This window comes from Hyperolius riggenbachi, chromosome 6, assembly GCF_040937935.1.
Source record: "Hyperolius riggenbachi isolate aHypRig1 chromosome 6, aHypRig1.pri, whole genome shotgun sequence".
NCBI lineage: Eukaryota > Metazoa > Chordata > Amphibia > Anura > Hyperoliidae > Hyperolius > Hyperolius riggenbachi.
Genome location: NC_090651.1, coordinates 65,320,659 through 65,348,533, shown reverse-complemented (window position 1 = coordinate 65,348,533; position 27,875 = coordinate 65,320,659). Strand labels below are relative to the sequence as shown.

The 27,875-nt window shown below is 45.2% G+C and overlaps 1 protein-coding gene across 3 annotated transcripts in view; it reads right to left on the bottom strand.

The window, feature by feature from the left end:
- USP24 (ubiquitin specific peptidase 24) overlaps window positions 1-24,137 on the bottom strand; it is a 273,414-nt gene extending 249,277 nt beyond the window's left edge. For 2 of the 3 annotated variants that reach the window (XM_068239420.1, XM_068239421.1), the window contains exon 1: window positions 23,791-24,136. In XM_068239420.1, the coding sequence (XP_068095521.1) occupies window positions 23,791-23,997 (207 nt within the window). In that variant the 5' untranslated portion in view covers window positions 23,998-24,136. Of the gene's footprint in view, window positions 1-23,790 lie in introns of all 3 variants that reach the window. The other variant, XM_068239422.1, reaches the window with a different exon arrangement.
- Window positions 24,138-27,875: the final 3,738 nt, after the last annotated feature.

The following is a 27,875-nucleotide window of genomic DNA, read 5'->3' as shown; positions in this document are numbered from 1 at the left end:
CATTACCAGACCTCCTTTGGAGGTAATAGCTTTGCAGTTTTTCTGGAAAGTATATCGTACTACAGGAGAGCGACCATCCAGTATCCAGCAGGACCCGAGGTACCGAGCAGGCACAGTTATTTTCTGCAGGCCTATATGGTGGTTGCAGGAACTGCAACCCACCTTTGTGAGTATATATTTCTATGGTTTTATCCTCCCTATACCTAACGATTCTGCACCATTGGGCTCCCGGTCTCTCCCTACTTCTCACCTAGGTATTCTTGGCCTTTAAAAAGCATCTGCTCTGCATTAGGGTTTTTTTTTCCTTTTGGTGATTCTTGTAAAGGGGAACTTCAGCTTAAAGGAATACTATCGATTCACATTTTTTTCAATTGACACAGGAATTGTTTGGGAAGTGCTGCTAAGTACTGCTGTATACATTTTAGAAGCAACTTCTTTGTTTACGGTTATCAATATACATTCAAACTTTACTGATACCAAAACTGACGGCTGACTGAGCCATGAGGAGAGGGGAAATTCCCCTCACACTTGATCAGTTAACTCTATGTGTAACTGTGTGTGACAGAAGAGAGCTCCCAACAGCTGCAGCTCCTGTGTCCTGTGTTTCTGACTGACCTGTCTGAAGAGAGCAGAGGAAATGTAACTAATTGTCACAGCTTTTTCATACTGTTTTTGCTTTCAGAGTTGGATATGTTTGATATTTGCTTTCTGTAGTCTGATATGCAACTCTGGCTGTGCATTGAAGCAGACACCCCTTCTGCAATTGATTTGTCCCAATATAGCTAAATCTTACCCTCAAATTACAGCTTTTGCCTCTGATATTTAACATGAAAAGTAGGAAAATGTTTACACAGCTGCTTAGACATTATTTGCACACTGTCATTTTAGAACACTTGGGTATCCATAGTATTCCTTTAGGGCCCTTTTCCACTAGCAATCGCTAGCGTTCGCGATAAACGCTAGCAATTGCTGAATCGCAAGTGCAGGAAACTTCCCGGCGATTGCGTTCACGATTTTGCTATGCAATGCACTGCATAGCAAAATCGCGGCAAAGATCGCTCCGCGGTGCGATCGCGTTTGAGTCAAAAACGAATCGCGGTAGTGGAAATTACCTACCGCGATTCCTATGTTAAAAAGCAAACCGTAGCGATTTCAAAATCACTAGTGGTTTGCAATTTTGCGATTCAGCATCGCAATCGCCACTAGTGGAAAAGGGCCCTTAAACAAACATACTGTCATTAAGTTACATTAGTTATGTTAATTAAAATAGATAGGTAATATATTCTCTTACACACCCTTTTTTAAAAGAAAAGGCAAATGTTTGTGATTTCATGGGGGCAGCCATCTTTCTGGTTCAAAGGAGGTGACAGGGAGCATGAGACAGTTCCAACTGTCCTGTGTCCTGATCACCCCTCCCAGCTGCGCGCGCTAGGCTTCAAATCTCAAATTCAAATAAAAAAAATGTGCGCCAAAACAGCAGAGCGAGAACAACATCAGAAATCCCATCATGCTTTGCACAGCATCAGGGGAAAAATGCCGGAGCAGTTTTCTTCTGTGCAGATAAAAATGAGGCTTGGGTAAGAAACAAAGTTCTGATGCTGTAAAACTTAAAAAAACACCAGGGGCTTGATTCACAAAGCGGTGCTAACTGTTCGCACGCCTGTGAAAACCCCCTTAGCACGTCTAAACGAGCTTTTCGCGTGCAAAACTTTATGCGTGTAAAACTTTACGCGCGCACAGCACAGAGCGCTCCGTACGAAGTGCCCATTAAAGCCTATGGGACTAAGTAGGTTAGCACCGCTTTGTGAATCAAGCCCCAAGTCTTTTCAGTGCTGCCAAGTAGATTTTTAGTCTGGAGGTTCACTTTAAAGTGGTCTGAAACTCCAACATAATATTCAATAAAACGGTGTTTTCCTACTTTTTATTACTCATACAGTTATCATATTTGCTTTTGTGCATAAGTAATATTCTCTGTTTACACATTACAAGTTTTCAAAGTGTAGCTTATCGTCCCCTGAAAGCTGGCATTGCATTTTATTCAAACTGCTTTTTATTATATATGAACATCTTCTAATGAGCTTTTCTGAAGCGCGTGTGCATGAAAGAGCTCCTTTTCACTAGTTATACTGTGTTAACACACATTGTAACAACATTGGAATGTAGACAAAGATACTGTTATCTACAGTTTGGATGCGGATTGAAGCTGAATAACCGGACAAAGTGCTTTTGTTTAACAATTTCAGTGATGTTGTGCTAAAAAACATTTCTGGGATAGTAGTTTTCAAGCTGTGAGTAATCTTTTAGAGCAAAGGAGAAATGCTGGCTTTCACACCACTTTATACAATACAATACAATACAATAACATTTCTATAGCGCTTTTCTCCCATAGGACTCAAAGCGCTTAGGCTCTCTCAGATTCAGTAATTAGTAGGATGAAGTATTCACACAACAAAAGTTATATTTCTGCAAATGCCAAACTGAACAGGTGGGTTTTCAGTCTGGATTTAAACACGTCCAGGGATGGAGCTGTCCTGATCTGTTGAGGTAAGGAGTTCCAAAACGTAGGGGCAGCATGACAGAAGGCTCTGGGACCAAAAGTTTCCAAGTGGACTCTGGGTATGACTAGATTATTAGAACCTGTTGATCTGAGAATGCGGGGATTGCTACGCAGCTGCAACATATCTTTCATGTATCCAGGGCCTAAATTATTCAGGGATTTAAATGTCAGTAGGCCGATCTTGAATAGGACCCTCCATTCTATAGGTAGCCAGTGAAGGGAGTGCAGGACTGGCATTATGTGGCAGTGACGGGGTTGGTTGGTTAGCAGTCTGGCAGCAGTATTCTGTATCAGCTGTAGTCGGTACAAGACCTTTTTTGGAAGGCCAGTGTAGAGAGCATTGCAGTAGTCCAGTCGGGATGTGATGAAGGCGTGGACTAAGGTTGGCAGATCTTCTGGGGGTATGAGGTGCTTGATTTTTGCAATGTTCTTCAGGTGAAAATAGGATGATTTCACCACAGCAGAGATTTGAGTTCTGAAGTTTAAATCCCAATCAATTAGAACTCCCAGGCTACGCACATGATCAGAGCTGCGCAGATCCGTGCCTCCTATTCCCAGTGGTGAAGACTGCAAGTTAAGTTGTTTTGTTATCATGCTCTGCCCTCCTATCAGAAGGACTTCAGTTTTGTCTGCATTTAGTTTCAGCCAGTTGTCATTCATCCATTGCTGTAGTTCACATAAGCAGGCGTTTATAGTTAGAGTTGGGTCTGTCACACCAGGCTTGAAGGAAAGATATAGTTGAGTGTCGTCTGCATAGCAGTGGTATGTCAGGCCATGTTTTTGGATTAGTTTTCCCAGCGGTAACATGTAAATCGTGAAAAGCAGGGGAGAGAGGATTGAGCCCTGGGGCACCCCATACCTAAGTGATACAGGGGTGGACAGGAAGGGCCCCATAGACACTTTGTGGGTTCTGCCACTCAAGAAGGATTGGAACCACTGAAGAACTATGCCATCAATGCCGCAGTATTCCTGTAGCCTGTTTATCAAGATGTCATGGTCAACTGTATCAAAGGCTGCAGAAAGGTCTAGCAGTATGAGGATGGAGCACTCTCCTCTGTCTCTTGCCATGAGCAGGTGGTTGCATATTTGGATGAGGGCCGTTTCAGTGCTGTGGTGTTTCCTGAAGCCAGACTGGAATGGGTCATAACTGTTGTTTTGTAGGATTTTGGCTTCTAGCTGGAGGTAAACAGCTTTTTCAATTAGCTTGCCCAGAAAGGGAAGGTTAGAGACAGGTCTGTAGCTGGTCATTGTATCTGGGTCCAGGGAGGGTTTTTTGAGGAGAGTTCCACTATTAGCTGCATGCTTGTTTCAGGCGTGTGATTCAGACACTACTGCAACCAAAGATCAGCAGTACGCCAGGCAACTGGTACGGTTTAAAAATAAATATAGCAGACTCCATCTATCGCTCACTTCAGTTGTCCTTTAACAGAGTGGCAAAGAAGTCCCAATGCTCAGGTGTTCTAATAGCTAGTGTCTTGTGTAGAAACACTGCTCTGATACATAGAAACTGACTAAAGTAGCTGAATAGTGTACTGGTTAAGGGCTCTGTCTGACATGGGGGACCAGGGTTTGAATCCTGGGGTAGGGTCAGTACCTATTCAGTAAGAAGTCCTTGGGCAAGACTTCCGAACACTGCAGGGTGGCCAATTGAGCGCTCACTTAGAGGCTACAGCTCTTGAGCACTTTGAGACCAACAGGAGAATAGCGCTATACAAATGTTAGTATTATTAAAGGGCTCTCTCACCCTTTTGTGTCTCGCAATTTGTTATACATTTTATTTATCATGTTTCTTTTGTCCCTGTAATTACCAATTCTGTACCAATTTTGTATAGTGGTGTACCCCATGTTTGTTTCTTACTTTGTACAACACCATGGAATATGTTGGTGCTATATAAATAAATAATAATAATAATGGTGCATACAGAACTGTCACAGGCAGGGCTTTGATACCTTGGGCAACAGTGTGCAGACAAACGCTGTACAGACAGTTTTGTTGCTACAGAGCACAAAGGGGAAGGGGGGGTGCAAGGGACATGACAGGGCAGGGAGGGTAAGGAGGAGAACCCGCTAGGCCAAGATGATCTGTGGTATGTGCCGAGGAGATGGGAATCACTGTATAGATGAGAGGCCACAGGAGCAGCCCAGCCCGTAGGTAATTGCTCTCACCCCAACGGCACACTATGACAAAACTACCTTATGGGGACGTTCATTTAAGAAGTAGTGCTGCTCATTTTGCTTTGCGGAGCATTTAGTAGAAGACCTGCGAGAAGGATACTGCAGATGTTTACCATTGTGCACCAGCGCCTGTCTATTGGGAATGTGTGGACCTTACTTACACATGCAGAATACGGACAAGCTCATCCATGGCAGAGCTCACATACTGAAGAGACCAAGGGACCCAGTGCTGAAATGGTGGGGTTCAAGAAGATATAGGAAGTCTTTGGACTATCCAGAGACTTCCCACTACTAAGGAAAGTACCGTATTTCTTTTATTTCAGTTCATTTCAGGATATTGAGGTCAAGCAATGTGGTTTTCTGAGATCAGAAATCTATTCCCCATTCTCAGGTTTATGCAGCACAGGAGATAATCCCACTCTGCAGCAGTACCTTCAAAAACATACATTTTTCAATATCTAATAAATGTTTGCAAAAGCAGCAAGTTCATATGAACATTAGTTTGTTATCTGAAACTTTGCGTGGTTTGCAATCTAACAAGTATAATTTCAATCATATCACTGAAGGTAGTGGGATGTGGGTGTCAAAAACACCCTCTAGTGAAAAGATACAGGAGACAAAAGTGGGAGCCCTTTGGTGTAGTATGTCAAAAACAATGGAACGTAATAAAAGTAAGACACTACTCACAAAGGTGGGTTGCAGGGGGGCAACCGACCACAGGAAGCAGGTGTAGACAACAAACCCGACTCCACTCGGGGTGGTCCCTAGGGACCTGGATGCGGTCGCTCTCCTTGGTAAAAGAAAGGGGACAGATATCCGCCGTGGTCGAAGCCACGTGTGGTCTGTACCCACCCCTCAGACGGGTGAGGTAAGGGGGTATGATTGCACAATAAGGGTATAAGAGGCGCCCTGGTGTAATAAAAGCATCTAAAAGCAGTTTAAAAAACGGAAAATAAATTTGAGGTAGCTTACCTCAATGACGAAAAAATCTTTGTATTTTACAAAGGTTTTTATTAGTAGCACAGGCAACGCGTTTCGCGGGTCAGAGCCCACTTCCTCAGGCCAATAACAGTGCCAAACTAAATGACAGATTCAGCAAAGGGAGCCTCTCTCAAAGTGAGGCTCCCTTTGCTGAATCTGTCATTTAGTTTGGCACTGTTATTGGCCTGAGGAAGCGGGCTCTGACCCGCAAAACGCGTTGCCTGTGCTACTAATAAAAACCTTTGTAAAATACAAAGATTTTTCCGTCATTGAGGTAAGCTACCTCAAATTTATTTTCCGTTTTTAAACTGCTTTTATTACACCAGGGCGCCTCTTAAACCCTTATTGTGATATCACTGAAGGAGAACATAGGAGAACAACAACAAGTATTTTTACCTGAGGCTATCAAAAATGATCATTTGAGGCAATGAAATAATGTGTGCATGTGACTTAACCATTAAAGGTGGCCATACACTGGTTGATTTTTCTCATCGATTTCTGGCCAATTTGATCGAGTCTGCTAGAAATCAATGCCAAAAACGATTCCTGGTTGATTTTTGCCCAAAAATCAATTTGGTCAATCACACCATATTGAAGTTTTTGCTCAATCAGGATATGGCTTGGGAGTGTGCCGTTAGCGGCATTTAATTTTGCAACAGGCAACGGAGCTTACTTCCACCCCTCTACTGGAGCTTCCTCCTATCTCTTGTATCTGTGTCGCCTCTAGTGGTCATGTAAAGTACATGCCACGGTGCTCCTAGTGTTTGGCCTTTAGCGTTTAGTCATGTGACACAGCTCCGGTGAGTGAAAATCAGACAGTTCTGGCAGACAGGGGTCAGTATTTGCTGGCTACACCGCACAGGGGGTGAGGGGGACAAAGATGGGGAGACCAGACAGGCAGTGCACACAGATTTGCAATCAATTTCCTGCTGAAACCTGCTGTTAATCTGTGTACAGTGTGTGGAGGGATTCGATCAGATGATCCGAGCGGGATCCATCTGTTGGCCACATCCACCAGTGTATAGCTAGCTTTACAAATGCTGCCAACTCTGCCAGGTTTCTTTTATATTGTGCTACTGAGAGCAATGCTGTTGATCTCACTGTGGACTACAGATGCAAGTTGTACGTTTGCAATGTGGAGCGCTGGAACTACACTGGCGTTGGGTTATGCTTTGGGTTCTAGCCCCATAGCAGCTGGAGCACCACAGGCAGTATAAGCATGTTTAATTTACGGTGTATGTGAGCAACGCTGTCTACAGTGCCAAGTGTGTCCAATCAGCTTATTGGCAAATCTGAGCTGGGTTTAGTTTAAAGGGATTTGTTTCAATGATCTTAACTAAATGTCTTGACAAATGTCTCAAGCTGAGCAGACATTAGCGTTACTTAGTGAATGGGATCATCTCCAGCAAGGGCTAATAAACTATTACTAACAAAATGACTTTTAACCTCAAAATCCTTTCGCTATTGCATGGTGGGACTTGTCAAAATTGACAATATGGTCATTATATCCCCCTGGTAGATGAATGTGTGATTACTAGCATTAATTCAGTGACAATAGAGGCCACTGCCAGGAATATGGAAGCTGCTACCTTCTATCCCTTTTTTTAAGAAAAGGCAGATGCCTGGCTGTCAGGGGGATGTTTTGGCTCCTGCAGTTTCTGAGTCACACCAGGAACAGTGATCTGCAAACTTGGCTCTCCAGCTAACTACAAGTCCTACAAAGCAATTGCCTTTATGAATAAGGATTGTGGCTGTCAGACTCCTGCAAAGCGTTTTGGGACTTGTAGTTCCTTAACAGCTGGAGAGCCAAGTTTGCAGATCACTGCACTGGAAGAATGATGCAGCTACAGGAACAGATAGAGAAGATCAACTTTTCAGGTTTGCTTTCTTCTAGTCTAGAAATTGTGAAGCAGATTTGTAAGTCCCTGACTGGCTGCAGGGAATGAGATATCTGCTCCCATTCCTGTTTTAGGGCCCGTTTCCACTAGTGCGGAAATCGGGTCGAATTCACAGAGTTTCCCCACAGGCAAATCGCGCAGGGAAACTCTGCTATAGGGGATAATGCAGCAGCCATCCAACTCACTTGCCATAGCGATTCGGACGACATTGCAGCAGTGGCAGCGAGTCCCACAGCCGTGCATGGCACGGCTTCCTAGTTTCGGCTGCATACTCGCACAACAGGTGGTGTCGCTTCACATCTCATAGGATGCACGGCGGCTAATGGAAACAAACCCTTAGCTTATAGCAATCAGTAACTCAGAGAGACCAGTACTAATTGAGCAAAAACTTAAAGAAAAAAACAAAAAACAAAACCTTAGGTTCTTCTATATGAGCCTTTATGCAAGAGAAACTCTTGACCTTTAAAGCAGACCTGTGCTCAGAACATCCTCCCTGCTCTAAAAGATAAGCAACAGCATAATAACCTTTAAACAAAAACATTTTTGTTACAGCTGATACAAATCCTGCAAACAATCTGCAGTGTCTCTACTTCCTACTTTCATGAAAGCAAAGGGTTAACATCCTGTGATTAAAACGTAGCTGCTCTGCCAAGGCAGATGAGATTCCTGAGCTAACACAGCCGAGAGATCAAATTACAGTTGTGATTAGACACAGAAGAGGGGGACTAGACAAGTGAAACTCTCTAAACACATTTAGGGCACATTTCTCTGTTTTCCTTCTGCCCTGTGCAAAAAGTTCAGGTCCACTTTAAAAGAAAGACAGCATTGTTTCTTTCATGTATTGGGGTTCACATTTCTTTAGAAGCCAACTCCACCAGCCTAACTGTTAAAGACACCATAAACATATGTAAAGTAACTGAAATACCTACCTAAGGCCCGTTCACACTTATGCTACGTACACACATGCGACAACGATCGTTCGTTAAGAACGACGAACGAACTTTTAATTGATGAAAGAACGACCTAAGTAAAGATAGTTTTAAAATGTGTGTAACGATCTGATCGTTAGAACGAACGTTACATCACAGAAAGCAACTATTGCGCCTGCGCATAAAAATGAGAAGTTCCATGGAGAAATAGTGAAATGCGCATGTCAAGCCTAGTACGAACGATCGTTTCCAACGATGTACTACTTTTGCAAACGATCGTCGTTGGTTAAAATCCGCCGAGACAGAACTTTCTTTTGTAGCGATTTGGCTCGTTCGTCGTTTGCCTTAATAGTCGGTGGTTCGTTTTTTGTAACGATCGTCGTTGGTAAAGATCGGGGAACGATCGTTACAAACGACTATAGTCGCATGTGTGTACGCACCTTAAGGGCCCATTTACACTTAATCAGTTGGTGTGCGTTAGTACACGTTAGTGCACGTTTTTTCCATAGCATTGCGAAGAGAAGATTTCAGTTAAAATGTGTTAAGTGTGAACTATGCCATTGGAAAACATGGGCATTACTTTGAAAATCAGTTGTCCTTTAAAGAGACTCTGTAACAAAAATTGCATCCTGTTTTTTATCATCCTACAAGTTCCAAAAGCTATTCTAATGTGTTCTGGCTTACTGCAGCACTTTGTACTATCACAGTCTCTGTAATAAATCAACTTATCTCTCTCTTGTCAGACTTGTCAGCCTGTGTCTGGAAGGCTGCCATGTTCTTCAGTGTTGTGGTTCTGCTATGAACTCCCCCTTCCAGGCCCCTCTATGCACACTGCCTGTGTTTTATTTAGATTAGAGCAGCTTCTCTCCTATCTTTTACAAGCTGGATAAATGGTCCTCTGAGCTGGCTGGGCTTTCACATAGTGAGGAATTACAGACAAGGGCAAAGCTGTTTGCAGGAAGAAAAGAGCAGCCTGAAACTTCAGTGCATGAGAGATGCAGGGGGAAAGAAACACACAAATGATCTCTTGAGATTCAAAAGGAAGGCTGTATACAGCCTGCTTGTGTGTGGATGTATTTTCTATGTGTGGACATACTGTACATCAACCTACTTCCTGTTTTGGTGGCCATTTTGTTTGTTTATAAACAAACTTTTTAAAACTGTTTTTAACCACTTTTAATGCGGTGGGGAGCGGCGAAATTGTGACAGAGGGTAATAGGAGATGTCCCCTAACGCACTGGTATGTTTACTTTTGTGTGATTTTAACAATACAGATTATCTTTAAAGAGAACCCGAGGTGGGTTTGAAGAATATTATCTGCATACAGAGGCTGGATCTGCCTATACAGCCCAGCCTCTGTTGCTATCCCAAACCCCCTAAGGTCCCCTTGCACTCTGCAATCCCTTATAATTCACAGCCACGCTGCTGACAAACAGCTTGTCAGAGCTGGCTGTTTATCTCTATAGTGTCAGTCTGCTGCTCTCTGCCTCCTGCAGAACTCCAGTCCCCGCCTGCATCCCTTCCCTCCCTGCTGATTGGAGGGAAGGGACGGGGGCAGGGACCAGAGCTATGCAGGAGGCGGGGGAGCAGCTGAGACTGACACTACAGATGTAAACACAGCCTCACAGCATGGCTGTGATTTATGAGGGATTGCAGAGTGCAGGGGGACATTAGTGGGGTTTGGGATAGCAACACAGGCTGGGCTGTATAGGCAGATCCAGCCTCTGTATGCAGATAACATTCTTTAAACACACCTCGGGTTCTCTTTAAGTTATAACGGAGCAACTGATTAAGTGTAAACGGGCCTAAGGCCTCTTTTCCACGGACTGAACTGTGTGCTCAGCAAGCAGGCAGCAGTGAGCAGTTACCAGGCAGCAACAATCAGTTACTAGGCAGCAGTGAGCAGTTGTGAGAGTTTGAGAAGCATGTCTCTGCCTATCAAAAGTCCATGGAAAAGAGGCCTTAATCAGTTGCTCTCAGTTATAACTGAAAGGACAACTGATTTTAAAAGTAATGGGTAAGGGGGAAGAACAATCATGTTGAACTACACTTGAGCAAGATCTGGCTGGCTGAAATGCCCACTGATGTGTCGGGGAAGGTCAGGAGTCGCTGTACACACTTTGGATTCTCAGCAGAGGCGGCCCAAACAGCTGTGAACAATTCTAAAGGGGCCCATACAATTGCCGACCAACCAACCAATCGAGCATTATAATAATCGAACTGGATGAAAATTGGTGCTGCCAAATGCATGCCCGACCGACAAAGCGACCAATTTTGAGTCAGAAATTGGCGCAGGGTCAATTGCACATGCTGGAAAATTTTGGGCCGAAGTTGGTTGGTCGGGTGCGCAGCGGTATGGCTGCCGAATTGTGAACGAGCAACGAGACGAACCCCCGCCGCTGCAATGTATAAATGTATGTGCATTTATACATTACCTGTCCGGTGTCGGCCTCCACAAAACAATTCACACATTATCCTGGTCAACAGAAGCCCTGGGCCAGCACCATGAACTTATGACCATAAGCATTGTAAAGTGGAACACTTGATAGACAGATTTATCATATGCAAGATAAAAAAAAATATATATATACCAGAATATAAAATATATATATATATTTTTACACATGATACAGGTACAACTTCCCATGCTGAGCATTTCTTAGGGCTGGTTCACAGTACAAGAGCTTTTTTAAGTGCCAGTGAATTGAATAGTGCTTACTAATGTGTGATTTGGGAAAAAAATAAAAAATAAAAAAAAAATCATTGTTAAAGAGAACCCGAGGTGGGTTTGAAGAATATTATCTACATACAGAGGCTGGATCTGCCTATACAGCCCAGCCTCTGTTGCTATCCCAAACCCCCCTAAAGTCCCCCTGCACTCTGCTATCCCTCATAAATCACAGCCACGCTGCTGACAAACAGCTTGTCAGAGCTGGCTGTGTTTATCTCTATAGTGTCAGTCTGCTGCTCTCCCCGCCTCCTGCAGAACTCCAGTCCCCGCCTGCATCCCTTCCCTCCCTGCTGATTGGAGGGAAGGGATGGGGGCAGGGACCGGAGCTATGCAGGAGGCGGGGGAGCAGCTGAGACTGACACTACAGGTGTAAACACAGCCTCACAGCACGGCTGTGATTTATGAGGGATTGCAGAGTGCAGGGGGACCTTAGTAGGGTTTGGGATAGCAACAGAGGCTGGGCTGTATAGGCAGATCCAGCCTCTGTATGCAGATAACATTCTTTAAACACACCTCGGGTTCTCTTTAAAGTGGACCTGAACTCTTGCACAGGACAAAAATTATTATTATTATTATTTAGTATTTATATAGCGCCGACATATTACGCAGCGCTGTACAGTGTGTGTGTGTGTGTGTGTGTGTGTGTGTGTGTGTGTGTGTGTGTGTGTGTGTGTGTGTGTGTGTGTGTGTGTGTGTGTGTGTGTGTGTGTGTGTGTCTTGTCACTAACTGTCCCTCAAAGGAGCTCACGATCTAATCCCTACCATTGCCATATGTCTATATTATGTAGTGTAAGTACTGTAGTCTACAGCCAATTTTAGGGGGAGCGAATTAACTTATCCGTATGTTTTTGGAATGTGGGAGGAAACCAGTATGGATTTAGAGAGTTTAGCCTGTCTAATCTCCCCTCATCTGCAACTAATCACAGTGTAATTTGATCTCTCAGCTACATTAGCTGGCTGCCTCGGCAGAGCAACTAATTTGTAAACATAGGATGTTTACAATAGGTCTGCTTCCATGAAATCAGGAAGTAGAAACACTGCAAATTAAAGGGGCACTATGGCGAAAAATTATGTTTTATAGCCACTGTACTATGCCTAGCTGTTTGTAGAGCATAGTAGCTTACATGTAGTGAGGCACAGGGGCTTTTTTTTTTTAAATACTGACATCACCTTGTATACATTATCAGTCACGTCGGCAGAAGTACCTTTCCGACGCCACTTAGCCTGTTCCATGTAGTTGTAGGGAGGCAACTTTCCCTGTTGCTGTAACTGACGTTACAGTTTTCCCCTCTCTGCAGCGCTGGAAGGTTTGTTCTAAATTTCAACTGCACGATAGTGCAGTTATAGTGATCCCGCATGAGCCGTAAAGAGTAGCAGCTTATGTGCTGTGAGGGGAGTGGAACGCACCCTCCCTCTTACGTGAGACGCAACTGCATGTGAGCAGGACTGTGGAGGAACGCATCATCATTACTGATGACGCTGCCCGGCAAGGACCCCTGTAGCTGAAGCTGGCATGTGCTGCGCAGACAGAGCGGCAGCTTGCAGAGCAGACACAAGCGCTGTAGCTGTGTCCTGCTAATTGTACAGTAGTTGTGATTGTTTTTTTTGTGGTGAATTTTTTTTTTTACCCAATCGTTTTTTCAGTATTTTTTTTCTAAAGCAAATTGCAGGTAGTTATTCAGCCAGAGTAATAAAAAAAAATAAATTAATAACTACTTGCAATTTGCTTTAGGAAAAAAATACTGAAAAAACGATTGGGTAAAAAAAAAAATTCACTACAAAAAAAAACAACAATCACAACTACTGTACAATTAGCAGGACACAGCCACAGCGTTTGTGTCTGCTCTGCAAGCTGCCGCTCTGTCTGCGCAGCACATGCCAGCTTCAGCTACAGGGGTCCTTGCCGGGCAGCGTCATCAGTAATGATGATGCATTCCTCCACAGTCCTCCTCACATGCAGTTGCGTCTCACGTAAGAGGGAGGGTGCGTTCCACTCCCCTCACAGCACATAAGCTGCTACTCTTTACGGCTCATGGGGGATCACTATAACTGCACGATCGTGCAGTTGAAATTTAGAACAAACCTTCCAGCGCTGCAGAGAGGGGAAAACTGTAACGTCAGTTACAGCAACAGGGAAAGTTGCCTCCCTACAACTACATGGAACAGGCTAAGTGGCGTCGGAAAGGTACTTCTGCCGACGTGACTGATAATGTATACAAGGTGATGTCAGTGTTTAAAAAAAAAGCCCCTGTGCCTCACTACATGTAAGCTACTATGCTCTACAAACAGCTAGGCATAGTACAGTGGCTATAAAACATAATTTTTCGCCATAGTGCCCCTTTAATTGTAGAATTTGTATCAGCTGTAAGGGCCCATTCACACCTGTGCGTTTTCAGAGCGATTTCAGCATAGCTGAAAATCACTAGCGGTTTGAAATACGCGTGTACAATGAAAGTATTTGGAAGACTTTTCATCTAAGCAATTTGCTGAAACGCAAACGCGTTGCCTGCAGTGTTTTCTGAGCGATTCGCATTCCAAGGTTAAGTATAGGAACGCTGGAAAATTGTTCTGAAATCCCTGGCCTGTTCACAATCAGAGTTTTCCCAGCGATTTTACCAAGCCAACCGTGCAGATCACCCACAAAAGGCTAATTGAATTAGAAATCGCAAACCAATAACCGCTGAAAAAACGCTTTGTATACAGTGATAAAAAAAATAAAATAATCGCTGGGAAATCTCTAGGTAAATCCACTGGAAAACACCAGAAAATTGCTCAGCATTTGCGTTTAGCGATTTCTAGTGTGAATCGGCCCTAACAAAGAAATATTTTTCTTTAAAGGTTATTGTTTTTTTTAGAGCAGAGAGGAAGTTTTGAGTTCAGGTCTGCTTTAAAGTGACACACACAGCATTACATTAGCAAAAGCTATTCAAATCGCTGGTGCTTACAAAAGCACTTGTAGTGTGAACCAGCTCTAACATAGGCAAAAGGGGCAAAGGGCCATTTTCAGGTAGACTAAAAGGTGCCCATACGCAAGTCGACTTGGCAGCCGATCGAGCATCAGATTATCCTCGAATCAGTGCCGGCACAAGCATGCCCGATCAATAATCTGACCAATTTTGGCCTAAAACTGATCGGATGTATCGATCGGACCTGCTGCAAGATGTTGGGCCGGCGTGGCTGATTGGGTGCGGGGCAGTAACAGCGTGCGATATCCGGACGAGCGACAAACATGACGGAACTTCTGCTATGGTTTCCCCTAATGTGAATGTGCCTCCTGACCGTGAAATTTTAATACTTTTCTTGTCTGCAGTGGTCCCCATGCACTGTCTGCACTGCCACTGGGCTTCCGTAAACCATGCAGTGCATGTCTAACGTCAAAAGAAGCATGGGGACCATGCTGGGAGACGGCGGACAGGTAAAGTATTAAATGAAGGGGGCTCATTTACATTAGGGGAGGGGAAGCCCTCAGACCAGAACACTCACCCGGAAGGAGTGAGCTCCAATCTCTGTGGGAGACAGTCTTTGTACACCGTCACATGGCTTTATATTAGTCTTCTAAAATGTTGTAGAAGTCAAGTGCTACATCAACTGCTATTTCCCAATTCATTCATGATAAGGGAGTATTTGATGAGTTTGATCACCAAACTGCTATCTACTTGAGTATCACAAAAGCAGACGAATACTCCAACTGGCAAGTTTTATGCTGGATACACACTCAGATTTTCTGGCCTATTTGCTGTCAGATCGATTATTTCCAACATGTCCAATTTGCTATCCGATCGATTCCTGTGCACTTCAATAGGAAATCGATCGGAAAGCAAATCGGACATGTTGGAAATAATCAATCTGACAGTAAATCGGCCAGAAAATCTCAGTGTGTACCTAGCATTACAACAGCTACACCAAAACTGCTGAGAGTCTCTTTGTGGAGCTGAACCCTTGCATATGCTGAGATTCCATTACCAGCAACACTAGCAATTACTCCTAATGCCGCAATGGGAAAAAATAGCTTTCTAACAATCCTGGACACGCCCTTTACAACAGTTGACTATGGGGCACGTTATCAAACTTATATAAAATTCACCTCCGAAAAGCAGAGGAAAAGTGGGAAAATGGTGGTGGCCAGAAAAAACATAAGTACAGTGAAACCCCCTCTATCTGACACCGAAGGGGATTGGCTGATGCTGGATAAGTGTAGTTTCTGGTTGCTTGAGACTCAATGTTATAAATAGGCCTAGCAAAAAAAAAATATTTAAAAACAGTACCATACCCCACTCTATATACATAAACTCTGTATTAATGTTGAAATACACTAATTAAGAACAAATTAATACAAAAAGACAGAATTAGTGGAATGTAACAGAGGTTTATTACTGTATAAAGGAGGTGTAAAAATAGATGTATGCATCCTGCAAGGCCAGGATTTTTCCTCTGGTTGCTTGAGAATTCTGGATAACTGGAGTCCTACTGTATTTGCAAATTCTTTGTGTCCACACTGTTATACAACTTACTGGGGCAGAAGAGCATGATTAAGGCTGGTTTCACAGTGGGACGTTACAGGCGCACGTAGTGCAGCCTGTAACACACCCCACCACACAGCATGGAAAAAGCAATGGGCTGTTCACAGTGCCCACGTTGCGTTACTCAGTAACGCTGCGCCATAACCGAACGTACTGCATGCAGTACTTTATAAGCAGCAGAGCCGCGTTAGACTGCTTGCACATGCTCTGTAATGTTGGGGAGGAGCGGAGAGCGGCCAAGCACATGGCTAATTAATATTCACTGCACTCAGTGACGTGCAGTGTTTACTTCCAGGAGCGGCCGCTCTGTGCAGCGATTGGCCGGGCGGGACCACGTGATGCCGCATGCGTCCAAGAGTGCGTATCACGGACGCCAGAGTGAGCTGCACAACGTGGCTCACTCTGACGTCCACATTAGAGAGCACCAGGCGTTGCGTTTGGGGCACGTTATGCGACCATAACGTCCCCTAAAATGCAACGTCCTGGTGTGAAACCAGCCTTAAAGAAAAAAAAAAAAGCACAATTCATAAGCTTTGGCCAGGCCCAGATTTACAACACAGGAGCCTATAGGCACAGATGTCCTGGCACTCTAGACTTCACCCCCATAAACACCTGCCGAATCGCACTGCAAGTGTACTGGCTGTCCCAGCTGTCACTTCTCCCTTACCCGACATAGGTAGCTGCAGGTGCCCCTTAGTATTAGGTAGCTAGAGGTTTCCCCAAGTATTAGGTAGCTAGAGATGCCCAGGAAGGGAGACCTGTTCAGTGAAATGCCGAGACCAAGGTGAAGTAGGCTCTCATTTACACTCTACTCGAGACTCTTCATAGGTAAGACAAGAGAGAGGCACTTGGGGAGAAGAGTGAGCCGCCTTTCCATCATCAAGCGCCTGTAGGCACGTGCCTACAGTGCTTTATGGTAAATCCAGCCCTGGCTTTGGCTACAGGCAGGACCTGAGCATTTAGAGATATTTCAACAATGGATACCACAATCTACTTGCACTGGACACAATTCTAGAATAGTTTCTGGCCCGGTTGAAGACATCATAAAGGTGCCAATATTTCTCTGAACACATAAAATAGGGGTTGAGCTACTTCGAGAGCTACTTTCCGTTCCGGTGTCCTGTCGTCATTGACTTCCATGTTAGTCACATTTATTACAAATTTGATGAACAGTTCAGCACCACCACAATAGCAATAAAAGCTATTTTATTGATTAAAGCTCTTTAAAAACTGCCATGAGCGTCAGTCGCAGAATTAGCACATGCTAATATCATAGGCACATGCTGTATCAATATGCTAATTGTGCTACTGCCTCTCATGGCTGTAATCAAAAAAACGGATTACTACCGTGGTGGTGCCGACCAGGGCTGTGGAGTCGGAGTCGTGGAGTCGGGCAATTTTGGGTGCCTGGAGTCGGAGTCGGGAAAAAATGCACCGACTCCGACTCCTAATGAATTTGTAACTGTAATTAAAATAGAAAATATGATAAAATGTTCTATTTCTCAGATAATAGTCATTAAAAATAATGTATATATACAGTATATATACAGTAATAGCTGTGCTTAGTCCACAAAAATGAAATAAACCAGTCAAAATTAGTTACTTGTGCTGCTTCAATAAAGCAGTCCCCGTATTTTTAAGGTCAGATATACATATCTGATTGTGACTGTATATATGATGTGTACACAGGAATCTCTTATATATACTAAATAACATCTATGCTGTAAGAATAAAGCCTGATGTGTAGCTGTGTCACTAATAGAGATGGTCAACGAGATGGAAATAATTCTGCATTGATGCTGATTTATGCAAATGTATGCACTCCCTTTGCTGATGAAATCAAATAATGTGATATGTTATTAAAATTTGGTTTGGTGACTACAAATTAAAGGGTAACTGAAACGGATGAAAAGTAAAGTTTTATACATACCTGGGGCTTCCTCCAGCCCCCTTCAGGCTAATCAGTCCCTCGCTGTCCTCCACCACCCGGATCTTCTGCTATGAGTCCTGGTAATTCAGCCAGTCAGCGCTGTCCGGCCGCATGCCGCTCCCACAGCCAGGAACATTCTGCACCTGCGCAATAGTGCTGCACAGGTGTAGTATGCTCCTGGCGGCGGAGTGTGTGCATGCGCACTACGCCTGACTGGCTCAAGTACCTGGACTCATAGCAGAAGATCCAGGTGGTGGAGGAGGACATACAGGGACTGATTATCCTGAAGGCGGCTGGAGGAAGCCCCAGGTATGTATAAAACTTTAATTTCATCTGTCTCAGGTTTACTTTGTTACATAGTAGTACTATACTCTACATATGCACTCCCCACAGAGCTGCAGGAATCCACTGAGAATGCTGTCCACATTGAACACAGAGGTGTTGTCTGTTTACAATCTCCTCATTCCCCTGCAGAGTACCTGCACATCATTCTTACATGTACCCACACTTACATTGCCTAGGGCCTGATAGATGTTCTTTGTTCCGGTTTGTACCTTTTACAAGTACTCTTACCAAGGACTAGTTTTAGTCTAAAGGGAATAAATATAGTAGTCTACATATCCTTCTCACTTCAGTTGTCTTGTAAAATTCCTAAGCGTTGGCAGTTAAGAGACGAATTTCATGTTACATACTTTTAATCAACAAAATTGTAATATGCAAATTAGAGGAGTCGGAGTCGTGGAGTCGGAGTCGGAGAGTCGGAGTCGGTGGAATCCTAAACTGAGGAGTCGGAGTCGGTGGATTTTTGGACCGACTCCACAGCCCTGGTGCCGACCTGTTCATCGAATTTGCAGTTTTCTCCCAAACAGGGCTGTGGAGTCAGAGTTGAAGAAATTTTGGGTAGCTGGAGTCGGTGGTTTCAATAAACTAAGGAGTTGGAAGATTTTTGAACCAAATCCATAGCCTTTGTAAAAATTACAATAAGGAGTCGGAGTTGAGGTTAGTGGTTTCATAAACTGAGAAGTCGGATGATTTTTGTACTGACTACACAGTCCCGCTCCCAAAAATACACTGAGAATTCAGGTCTAGGTGCATCAACTTTTTGTCCTATTTTTGGATTGTGACACCATTGTGGAGTGCCAGTTTGTCACATTTTGTGATATTTACTAAGCGAAGATTGCAATTTTATGGTCACCACGTAGAGTTAACCCTTTTTCGAAACAACTAGGCTATTGGCTAAATGCTTTTGCAAGGTTCTGTTCAATCTGGAACTAAAGAGCTAGAGCTAAAAGTGTTACAGGTCACTGGCACAATTCATCCACCTCTATAGAACGCCTCTGCAAGATTACATGCAATGTTCTCCTAGGCTCAACGTGTCCTTTAAGGCCACATTCACAATATGTGCGCTATGTTGGACAATAACACGATGAGTCATCACACATGAATACATTGCCCAAAGAACTGTATGGAGGTGGGCACTGTAACGCACTTAACAGCACATTTCTGGATGTGTATGAACGGTCAGCTGGGGAGGGCAAAGAGCCTCAGGTGAGATCTAGCATGTGCACAGGAGCCAGTCCCAATGCATAGTTCATTTGGACTTAAACCGTGTGTACACTGAACGCTCCCAGTAATAGCAGCATGATCGGGGAGACATTTTACTTTAAAAAAAATAAATCTCCTCGGTGAAAACTCAAGGGAAAAGTTAATAGCATATGGGCCCCAAATGTCTTCTTCAAACATGATACAGAACTGGATCATCCCAAAGGTTTAACCTGTAACAACATTTGTTGTTTGGATGTTGGCATATCTGCTCAACTGGATCAAAACCTCACCTGCAGGAACAAGCTAACAACAGTAAAGAAAACCTAAGGTCTGAGAAAAAAAAATTGAGTTTTACTTGGTCTATCAGGTCCCTCCAAATCCCCTCCAGTGTGCTGCTGTCCCCTATAATCAGCTAATTGCCGGGCTAGTGCGCATGGGCAAACTGCATGTTCAGAATACTCCCGGCCACAAAATCACAATCCAGGAAGCACATGTCCAGGGCTGTGCATGTGCACTAGCCAATGACTTGTGGATCTTTTGGAGGGGACATCAGCATACTGGAGGAGATTGGGAGATCTCCAAGGAACCTAATAGATTGCAGGTGGCTGGGAAAAGCCCCAGGTAAATACAACTCCACTTTTTTTTCCCCATCTCGGCTGTCCTTTGAAGCCAAGTATGCATGAATCATTACTTGTCCACTATGGCAAAACATTACCACTTAACTGAGAATCAAATGGATAGTGCTTGATTACTCCACCCCACTACACACGCAATCTTGAAAATTTTTGCAGAGACTTATCAAGCATCGATTGAAATGCTTACATTGCATCACTCAATGCAGTTCAATGCTATGCGACCTCCTAAATCCCCATCACTACTTCTCTGCCCACTCGCAGAGAAATTTTCCAACACCACCAATCGTATTTTAAATAAGTAGACTGTCTGAACTAATCAAAAGTAAGGCTGGATGCACACTGTGCATAAAATACACGCTATGATGTACTTGCAATGGACACGGACGCACTACAACACACGTTATTTCAAAGCCTGGTCAAAGTCTACGGAATGTGCACATATTTGTACTGGTTATCCAGAAATTACTCCAAGCCGCAAATTAGAATAACAGGCTCCATTACAAAACAGAGATGTGAACAGGCCCATAGAACTGTATGGGCAAGTTCACATACAGAATAAATCAGCAATGTAATGGATATATTGGCTATCATTTATAAAAGTGTGGTCGGTAATGCAAATCAGTGCGGGAAAACACCGCTTTCGGTATTTTACACTTCTGTGTAGTCATTCATAAAAAAGTGCACAGTTGCGATAGCAGTGCGGAGATTCCCAGAACTAGGCTGGCGGTAGGCAGGCGGTAGGCTTGCGGAAACACAGGAAGCTGCCAAGTTGATACATTTCTCCGTGTTCCTCTCTACTGCAGTTGCCTGGAAGGTCTGTGTCTCCATTCACTTAACATTGTTATCGCCACATCCAAAGGAGTGGTATTTCCCGTCCTCATACCGCTTGCGGTAATATTTATTAATTGACATTTTGTTACATTTCTTACGATAATCACCGCACAAGGCAGTGATTTATCGATCTGCTTGGTAATGTCAGCTTTTCATGCGGAAACAGCCTTTACGAATGGAGATTTTGCTGTGTGCTCGACAAAGTCGGCTGTTTTCAGCATTTCCGCATGCGGAAATGGTTTATGAATGATAGCCATATTGGGAGTTCACACTAAGGCCTCGTTCACATCTGCTGCGCTGAAAAACGTGTTAAAGCGCATGGTAAAAAACGCATGCGCTTGTGTGCGCTTTAGTCCGCGTTTCTATGCGTTGCGCTTCTTTAAAGCACGTTTTGCTTACTGTAGCAGCAGCAGTTGTCAATAAAACTTTGTTTTTGTATGTAAATGTATTTTTTTCTCCAATTAGGGGTAAAAAACGCATGCGCTTCTATGCGCTTGTACGCGCTTCTATGCGCTAAAAAAGCGGACCCATTCACTTGCATTGCTGTGCGCTTTACAGCTCAGCGCACAGAAATGCATGCAACCCTACGTTTCTGTAACGCTGCTCAGCGCAGCGCATAGATGTGAACCAGCTACATTTAGTTACATGGAAAAATGAATACCTTGCTGATCGCACAGGGCAGTGCGCTGTGGAAAGCGCACAGAAACGGCCCTGATGTGAACGAGGCCTTAAGGTTCCAGTAGTGTTGACTGTCAGGTTAAAGCTCAATTTTGCAGGCAGCACAGTGGGAAACGGGAACTGAACAACATGTTCCTCTGGTGTGCCAGAGGGATGCATACGTTTGCTATGGGCAAAAGAGAGAAAACGAGGTGCATGACGAAGAAGCTTCTGGCAAGCAGAGGAAAGGAACAATACGCTGCGGGTCGCAATCATACAAAGGTGCGGTTTGCGGAATATTTCACTTAACTCTGGGACACATTAAACATTCGTATGCATAGGTGAATTTGTTTCAAAAGCTAGTCAAATATTGTGCAGTGTTAATCGAGGCGCAGACAGCACCATCGTCTTCCTCCAGATATGGAAAAAGAAAAAACCTCCCTCCTAAAAGCTGCTGTACAATGCCTGAAGAAGATAAAGGAACTTTGAAAGCTTGCAATTACAGTTAGTCACTAAAGGCTTGTTGATTTGATGTCTGCATTTAGAAAGCTAATAGGCCTATCAGTATGCTATAGCAAATCAAAGGAAACCAGATCACACGGCGAAAAACAAAAATACAAATTCCATGCAATGGAGGAGGACATTTAAACCGAGACTCCATAACTCAAACTGCAGTGCTCCTCTAGATTAGGGGACCCAGTAGGAAACCACATAGGAAAAGTCCACTAATGTGATTGGTTGGACAGCGCCCTCTTGAACTACCAGGTTTCAGATTGTTTGTAATAAACTACACCCACACTATTTGGCAAATCACCACGCTTCGTATTGTGGAAGGGGTGCAGAGATTGGAGAACTGTTCCCAATAAGGTTCCTTGCTTAAAGTGAACCTTAAGCCAGAAAAAAATGAGTTTTACTAACCTGGGGCTTCTACCAGCCCCCTGCAGCAGTCCTGTGCCCTCGCAGCCACTCACTAATCCTCTGGTCCCCCGCTGCCAGCTACTTTCATTTTTGCCGAAAGGCCCGACAGGACTGGCCATGCGTAGCTTTTTCCGCATTCCCGACTGTAATTAGCGCTATTGCGGGCTGCAACGCGCACAAAAATACGCGTTGCGGCACGCAATGGCGCTGATTACAGTCGGGAATGCGGAAAAAGCTACGCATGGCCAGTCCTGACGGGCCTGTCGGCAAAAACGAAACTAGCTGGCAGCGGGGGACCAGAGGATTAGTGAGTGGCTGCGAGGGCACAGGACTGCTGCAGGGGGCTGGTAGAAGCCCCAGGTGAGTAAAACTTTTGGTACTTATCCGTTAGCCGGGTGCATCCTCTAGGTGGCGACAAAACTCCACCAGAGTTACAGCTTTCCCTACTATCCATGTCGGCCTGGAGGGGGAATAGTAATTAGCGCCATCTGCCGGATGCGCCCGGCTAACGGATACGGTAAGTACCAAACTTTTTTTTCTGGCTTAAGTGTCTCTTTAACTAGCACCCAAATTGCTACCAAGAAAGACCATTCATAATCACATAGATGGGCAAGCAAACACACTGAGAAAAAGAATACCGGTCATCCTCCTGACAAGAGATGTGATCCAAAATTTGACATACCATCTTCGTTAGTTGTATGGTTGAGATGATCCAAGAGGAAAAACTAGCACTTTCTACAATAACTGGACTTAAAGGATACTCCTGAGCAAAAATAAAAAACAAGATCTACTTACCCAGGGCTTCTTCCAGCCCCTGGCAACCTATCTGTCCCTGGCCACAGCTCCGGTGTCCCAGGATCCCCTCCGTTGGAGACGCCGACCTCGCTAGGTCGGCATCTGCTGCGCCTGTGTGAGCGCACGGGCGATCGTGCTTACGTAGCCAGTAGCGTTCTGCGGCCACGCGCTCACACAGCAGCTGCCAAACTGGCAAGGTCCGTGTCTCCAACGGAGCTGATCCCGGGACACCAGAGCTGCGACAAGGGACAGATAGGCTGCCAGGGGCTGAAAGAAGCCTCAGGTAAGTAGATCTGTTTTTTTCTTTTTTTTTTGCTCAGACATCCTTTAACAGGGCTGATCCCAAAATCTGCACAGTGCAATTCATCAGAACTGAATAATTAAATTATCTTAAGCAACCAGCCACTACATTCAATTCTGTTTTTCTTGCAAGGACAACAAAAATAATGTAAACTTCAATATCTCTGCAGTATTGGTTTGCACAGGTGCCCCTGTAGTGGAGGCACAGCCACGCCCCCTGCAATGCCCACCATAAGTACACCTTCTAGAGACCCCAATGCAGCCATCCATGCCGCAATATTAGGGGGAACACACCATTATCTGCAGCCAGTGCATGCTCGCCTCACACACCCAACACGCTGCCATGCATGTAGCAGGCGTAGCCCCGCCCACCAGCGGGCTCTCTCACCTCGGGCTCCACCACCTCGTGGTAGGCGGGCGGCGGCTCGTAGCTCCTCCCCCCACCGTAATCCAGGCCGGGCCGCTCGTTGGTCAGCAGCGCCACCGCCTCGTTGATGTCGTTCTTGGCCAGGCGCAGGGCTGTGCGGATAGCGGCCGGCTCCGAGAAGCCCATGCACAGCAGCGTGGTCATGTGCTGCTCCTCCTCACTCTCCATCCCGCTCTCTCCACAGCGCTCACACCTCTAGCCTCCTCACCCGAGCCGCCCTGCGCGCCGCCATCTCTACCGCCAGACACAGGGGCGGGGCCGCCGCTCCCACATGACAGCTCACGTGACAGGACAGTCAGCGCGCGCCCGACATGTTGTGGCTGGCTGGGGGACGGAGGCTTGCCAGCCGGGGGTGGGGCTTAGTGTGCATGTGACTGGCGAGCGTCCGACCGACATGTTGTGGCTGGCGAGGCCCCCCCCCTTGCCACTGCCAGCCGGGGGTGGAGCTTACTGTGCGCGCGAGACGTGTTGATGGCGGGAGTTCATGACGTATAAGGGCAGTCGGAGCTGTGTGTGCACTGCAGTTGCTCTTGGCTATGGCAATTCATTCATGGGGAGTGTATCTTTAGCGGTACTCATGTTTAGTTGATGTCCCATGAGGAGGCAGAGTAACTCGCATGCTTTTATGAATAGTTCCCAAGACAGAGCAGGACCATCCACCACAGGGGCAAACCCAGGATTTTCAAAAGGGGGGGGGGGGTCCTGAAAGGTCTCCCTCAGCCAAGACAATACAGTATAATAATATGGTAGGACATCATGCTACATAATGCAATTTCCCATCCAACTGACAGGATCTGACAATTATTTCCTAAATGTTCGATCTGCTCTTGATCGAAATCGCATTGATCAGGGGCAGTTTGGATACAGATAATGAGGACAGCCTCCATTGGTAATGAAGGGGAAAGTTAAGCATTCGCCCAGCAGGATCACAGGGCTGTGCTCATTCCTGACGGTTCCCCAGAGCTGCTCCATGCTCTGTACACACGCTGCTGCTCCATGCTTTGTACACACGCTTCCTACTTTATGCACAAGCTGCTGCTCCATCCAAAGTCAACTGTAGCAGGGTAAGAAAGGGGGCAGTGCTGTGAGCTACAGGATACCTGCAGATATTCTGGTGTCTCAACTTGTGCCTGTCCCCAGACACTGTACCGGCCCTGGTCTGAGGGGGGATTCTGGGCAGCTGTAGCCCCCCCCCCCTGTGTTTGCCTATGCACCAGGCCACCTAGGCAGGTGCTTGGTGTGAAGGAGCCCACCTGCCACCTTCTTGGAGCCATTCAATTTGGCTCCCAAGTGGTTTCTCCACTTTGCATTATGTTTGGCTCACTCTAGACCAGATATGTCAAACTGGTCCTACGAGGGCCGAGATCCTCACACATTTTTGATACAGCTCAAATGAATTGATGGGTCAGAATCAGGAAAGGTGTGGTCCATCAGGTAGAACATATTCCTTTCTTTCTCAGTCCATCCTAAACACTGGCATGGATCTGGCCCTCCAGGCCTGGAGTACGACACATGTGCTCTAGACCACCAGGGAAGCTATATTGTAGGTGAAGCCTAGAACACCAGGGAAGTAATATGGAGGAGACATGGGTAAAACACTAGGGAACTGTATAGGGGAGGATGGGGGCCACTAGACACCAGGGAACTAAACAGGAGATGGAGGAAGGCCACTAGGCCACCAGGGAACTTTATAAGGGAGGAAGGTCATCAGTAGACATTGAGGTTGGCCTGCGACTATGTCCCAGTGTTCAATTGCAGTCCACTTTGTATTTGAGTTTGACACCTCCTGATTTACATGGTTATTAGTTCCTTCTGGGGTGTGGGAGGGAGTTATTAGTTGCCCACCAAGTGGGGGTTATTAGTTCCCTCCAGGGAAGTGGGTTATTTGTTTCCCACTGGTGCTGGTTGTCATTAACCATCCGGGGGGGTTATAAGTTGCCCAACGGGAAGGTTCTGTGTGAGAATAAGGTTGGGTTGCACCTTCTGATACTAATACCTATAAATTATTGCACCACACCAATGGGCTCTATTCTCAAAGACTTCCCGCATGCGGTAAAGTGCATGCGGGAAGTTACCGACCAAAACACCGCCACATTGAAATTCTCAAAATGTTCCGCATGTTTTCTCCGCATGCGGAAAAAGTGCGGGATTCATGCGGAAAAATTTCCGCAAAAGTCGGTATTTTCCGCAATAAAAGATCAATTCTCAAAAATGTTCAGGCGCATCATTTCGTCGTTAATTACCGATTTTTTTTTTATCACCTACAAGTAGTAGGTGATATATTCCGCATCCCATTGACTTTAATGAAGTCTGGTGGCTTTAGGGCTGTGCTTGCTGGACTTTAACTTTTTTTTTTTAAACACTTTTTCATGCGACCTTTTTACCGCATGATTCCCGCATGAATTATAGCTGTTTCCACATCTTTTTTCCCGCATGCGGAAAACATGCAGAAAACATTAGTGAATGTGGAAAAAATGCGGAGTTTACCGCTGGCAGAAATATAGCTGTAAAATTTTGCGGAAAAGTTTGGTCTTTGAGAATAGAGCCCAATGTCTCTAAATTAAAAAAGAACCTCATGCTTACCTAAGAACAAGGAAACTATTGGATACTGGCTTTTACCACGCCATCCTCCGGATCTCCCTTCCCTCCCTGAAATTCGACAACGGTTGTCAAATAGAAGATTCCCTATTGATTGTAATCTAGCCCTGTTCTTATAAACGGGAGAGATCATATAAAGTGTATCTGAGACGTGAGAACTACTAGCATTGATACTTACGTGGGGCTTCCGCCAGCCCCATGTACTATGTGGGCTCCCTCTGTCTTCCAGGCCGGCTCTGTTATTTCGTAAGCTTTGCTGGTGATATGGTCTAGTCGGGCTGCACTATGCACACGTGGCGTGGCCACGCTCCTGTCGTGGGGAGTGTTGTGCGCAGGAAAAGAAGGATGGCTGGGTCTCCACCTGGATTTAAGCAAATTGCAATATTTATTGTACCATAGCACAAAACGAACACACGACGTTTCAGCCTGCGGCCTTTATCAAGTGTTACCCTATGGTACAATAAATATTGCAATTTGCTTAAATCCAGGTGGAGACCCAGCCATCCTTCTTTTCTTGCGGTTCATATACACACCTAATGAGGATCCAGGTGTGTGCTGGTTGACTCCCTGGTGGTTGTGATTCAGGCGGTTGAGCTGAGGTAAGCCTTTCCTATGTGTGCTTGAAGTTGGATCCTTGTTCCCTATAGCTCCTTTCCTATGAGTGTTGTGCGCAGGCCAGGGCTGGATTTACCATAAGGCACTGTAGGCTCGTGCCTTAAGGCTCCTTATGTAGGAGAGGCGGCTCCCATCTTCAAATGTCCCCCTACCTATTGAGGAGGGGGCTACGTAATTCTGGGGTGGGGGTGCATCTGTGGCTCCCTATACTTGAAGAGGGGCACATCTACCGCCTAGATTAATGGGGTTACCAAATACTGGGGAACATCTGGCTACCTAGAAGGGAGGAGGGAAGCCTACCTAATATGGGGGTGTGGCCTGAGTTGAGGGGTGGAATTTAGGGCACCATAACGCCTGTGCCTACAGGCTCCTGAGCTGTAAATCTGGCGCAGGCACAGAACAATCCCTGAGGCATGAGGCCAGGCCACGTGTGCACGGTGCAGCCCAATTAGACCATATCACTGACAACGATTGCAGAACAATGGAGGTGCCCAGGAGGACGGTGAGGGAGCCCATGGAGTGGATGAAACCTGGGGCCATGCTAAATACTATTCTCCCTCTGAGTTGTCTCAATCGCCATCGCCCAAATTAGTCACTGAACGCTGCTATAGCCATTATTCTCCTTACGGCCTGTGGTGCCCAAATTATTTTGCTGAAATTAGCTGATCCATTTATTCTTACCAAGGACGAGTTTTGATTTCTATTTAACAGCTACTTCACAGATATATCCTAGGTTTCGTTAAAGTGCAACTTTGGTGTACATTAAAAAACATTGAGGGAAGTTAATGCTTGGTAAGGGTCGGTTCACACTTATGCGGATGCAGAATGGAAAC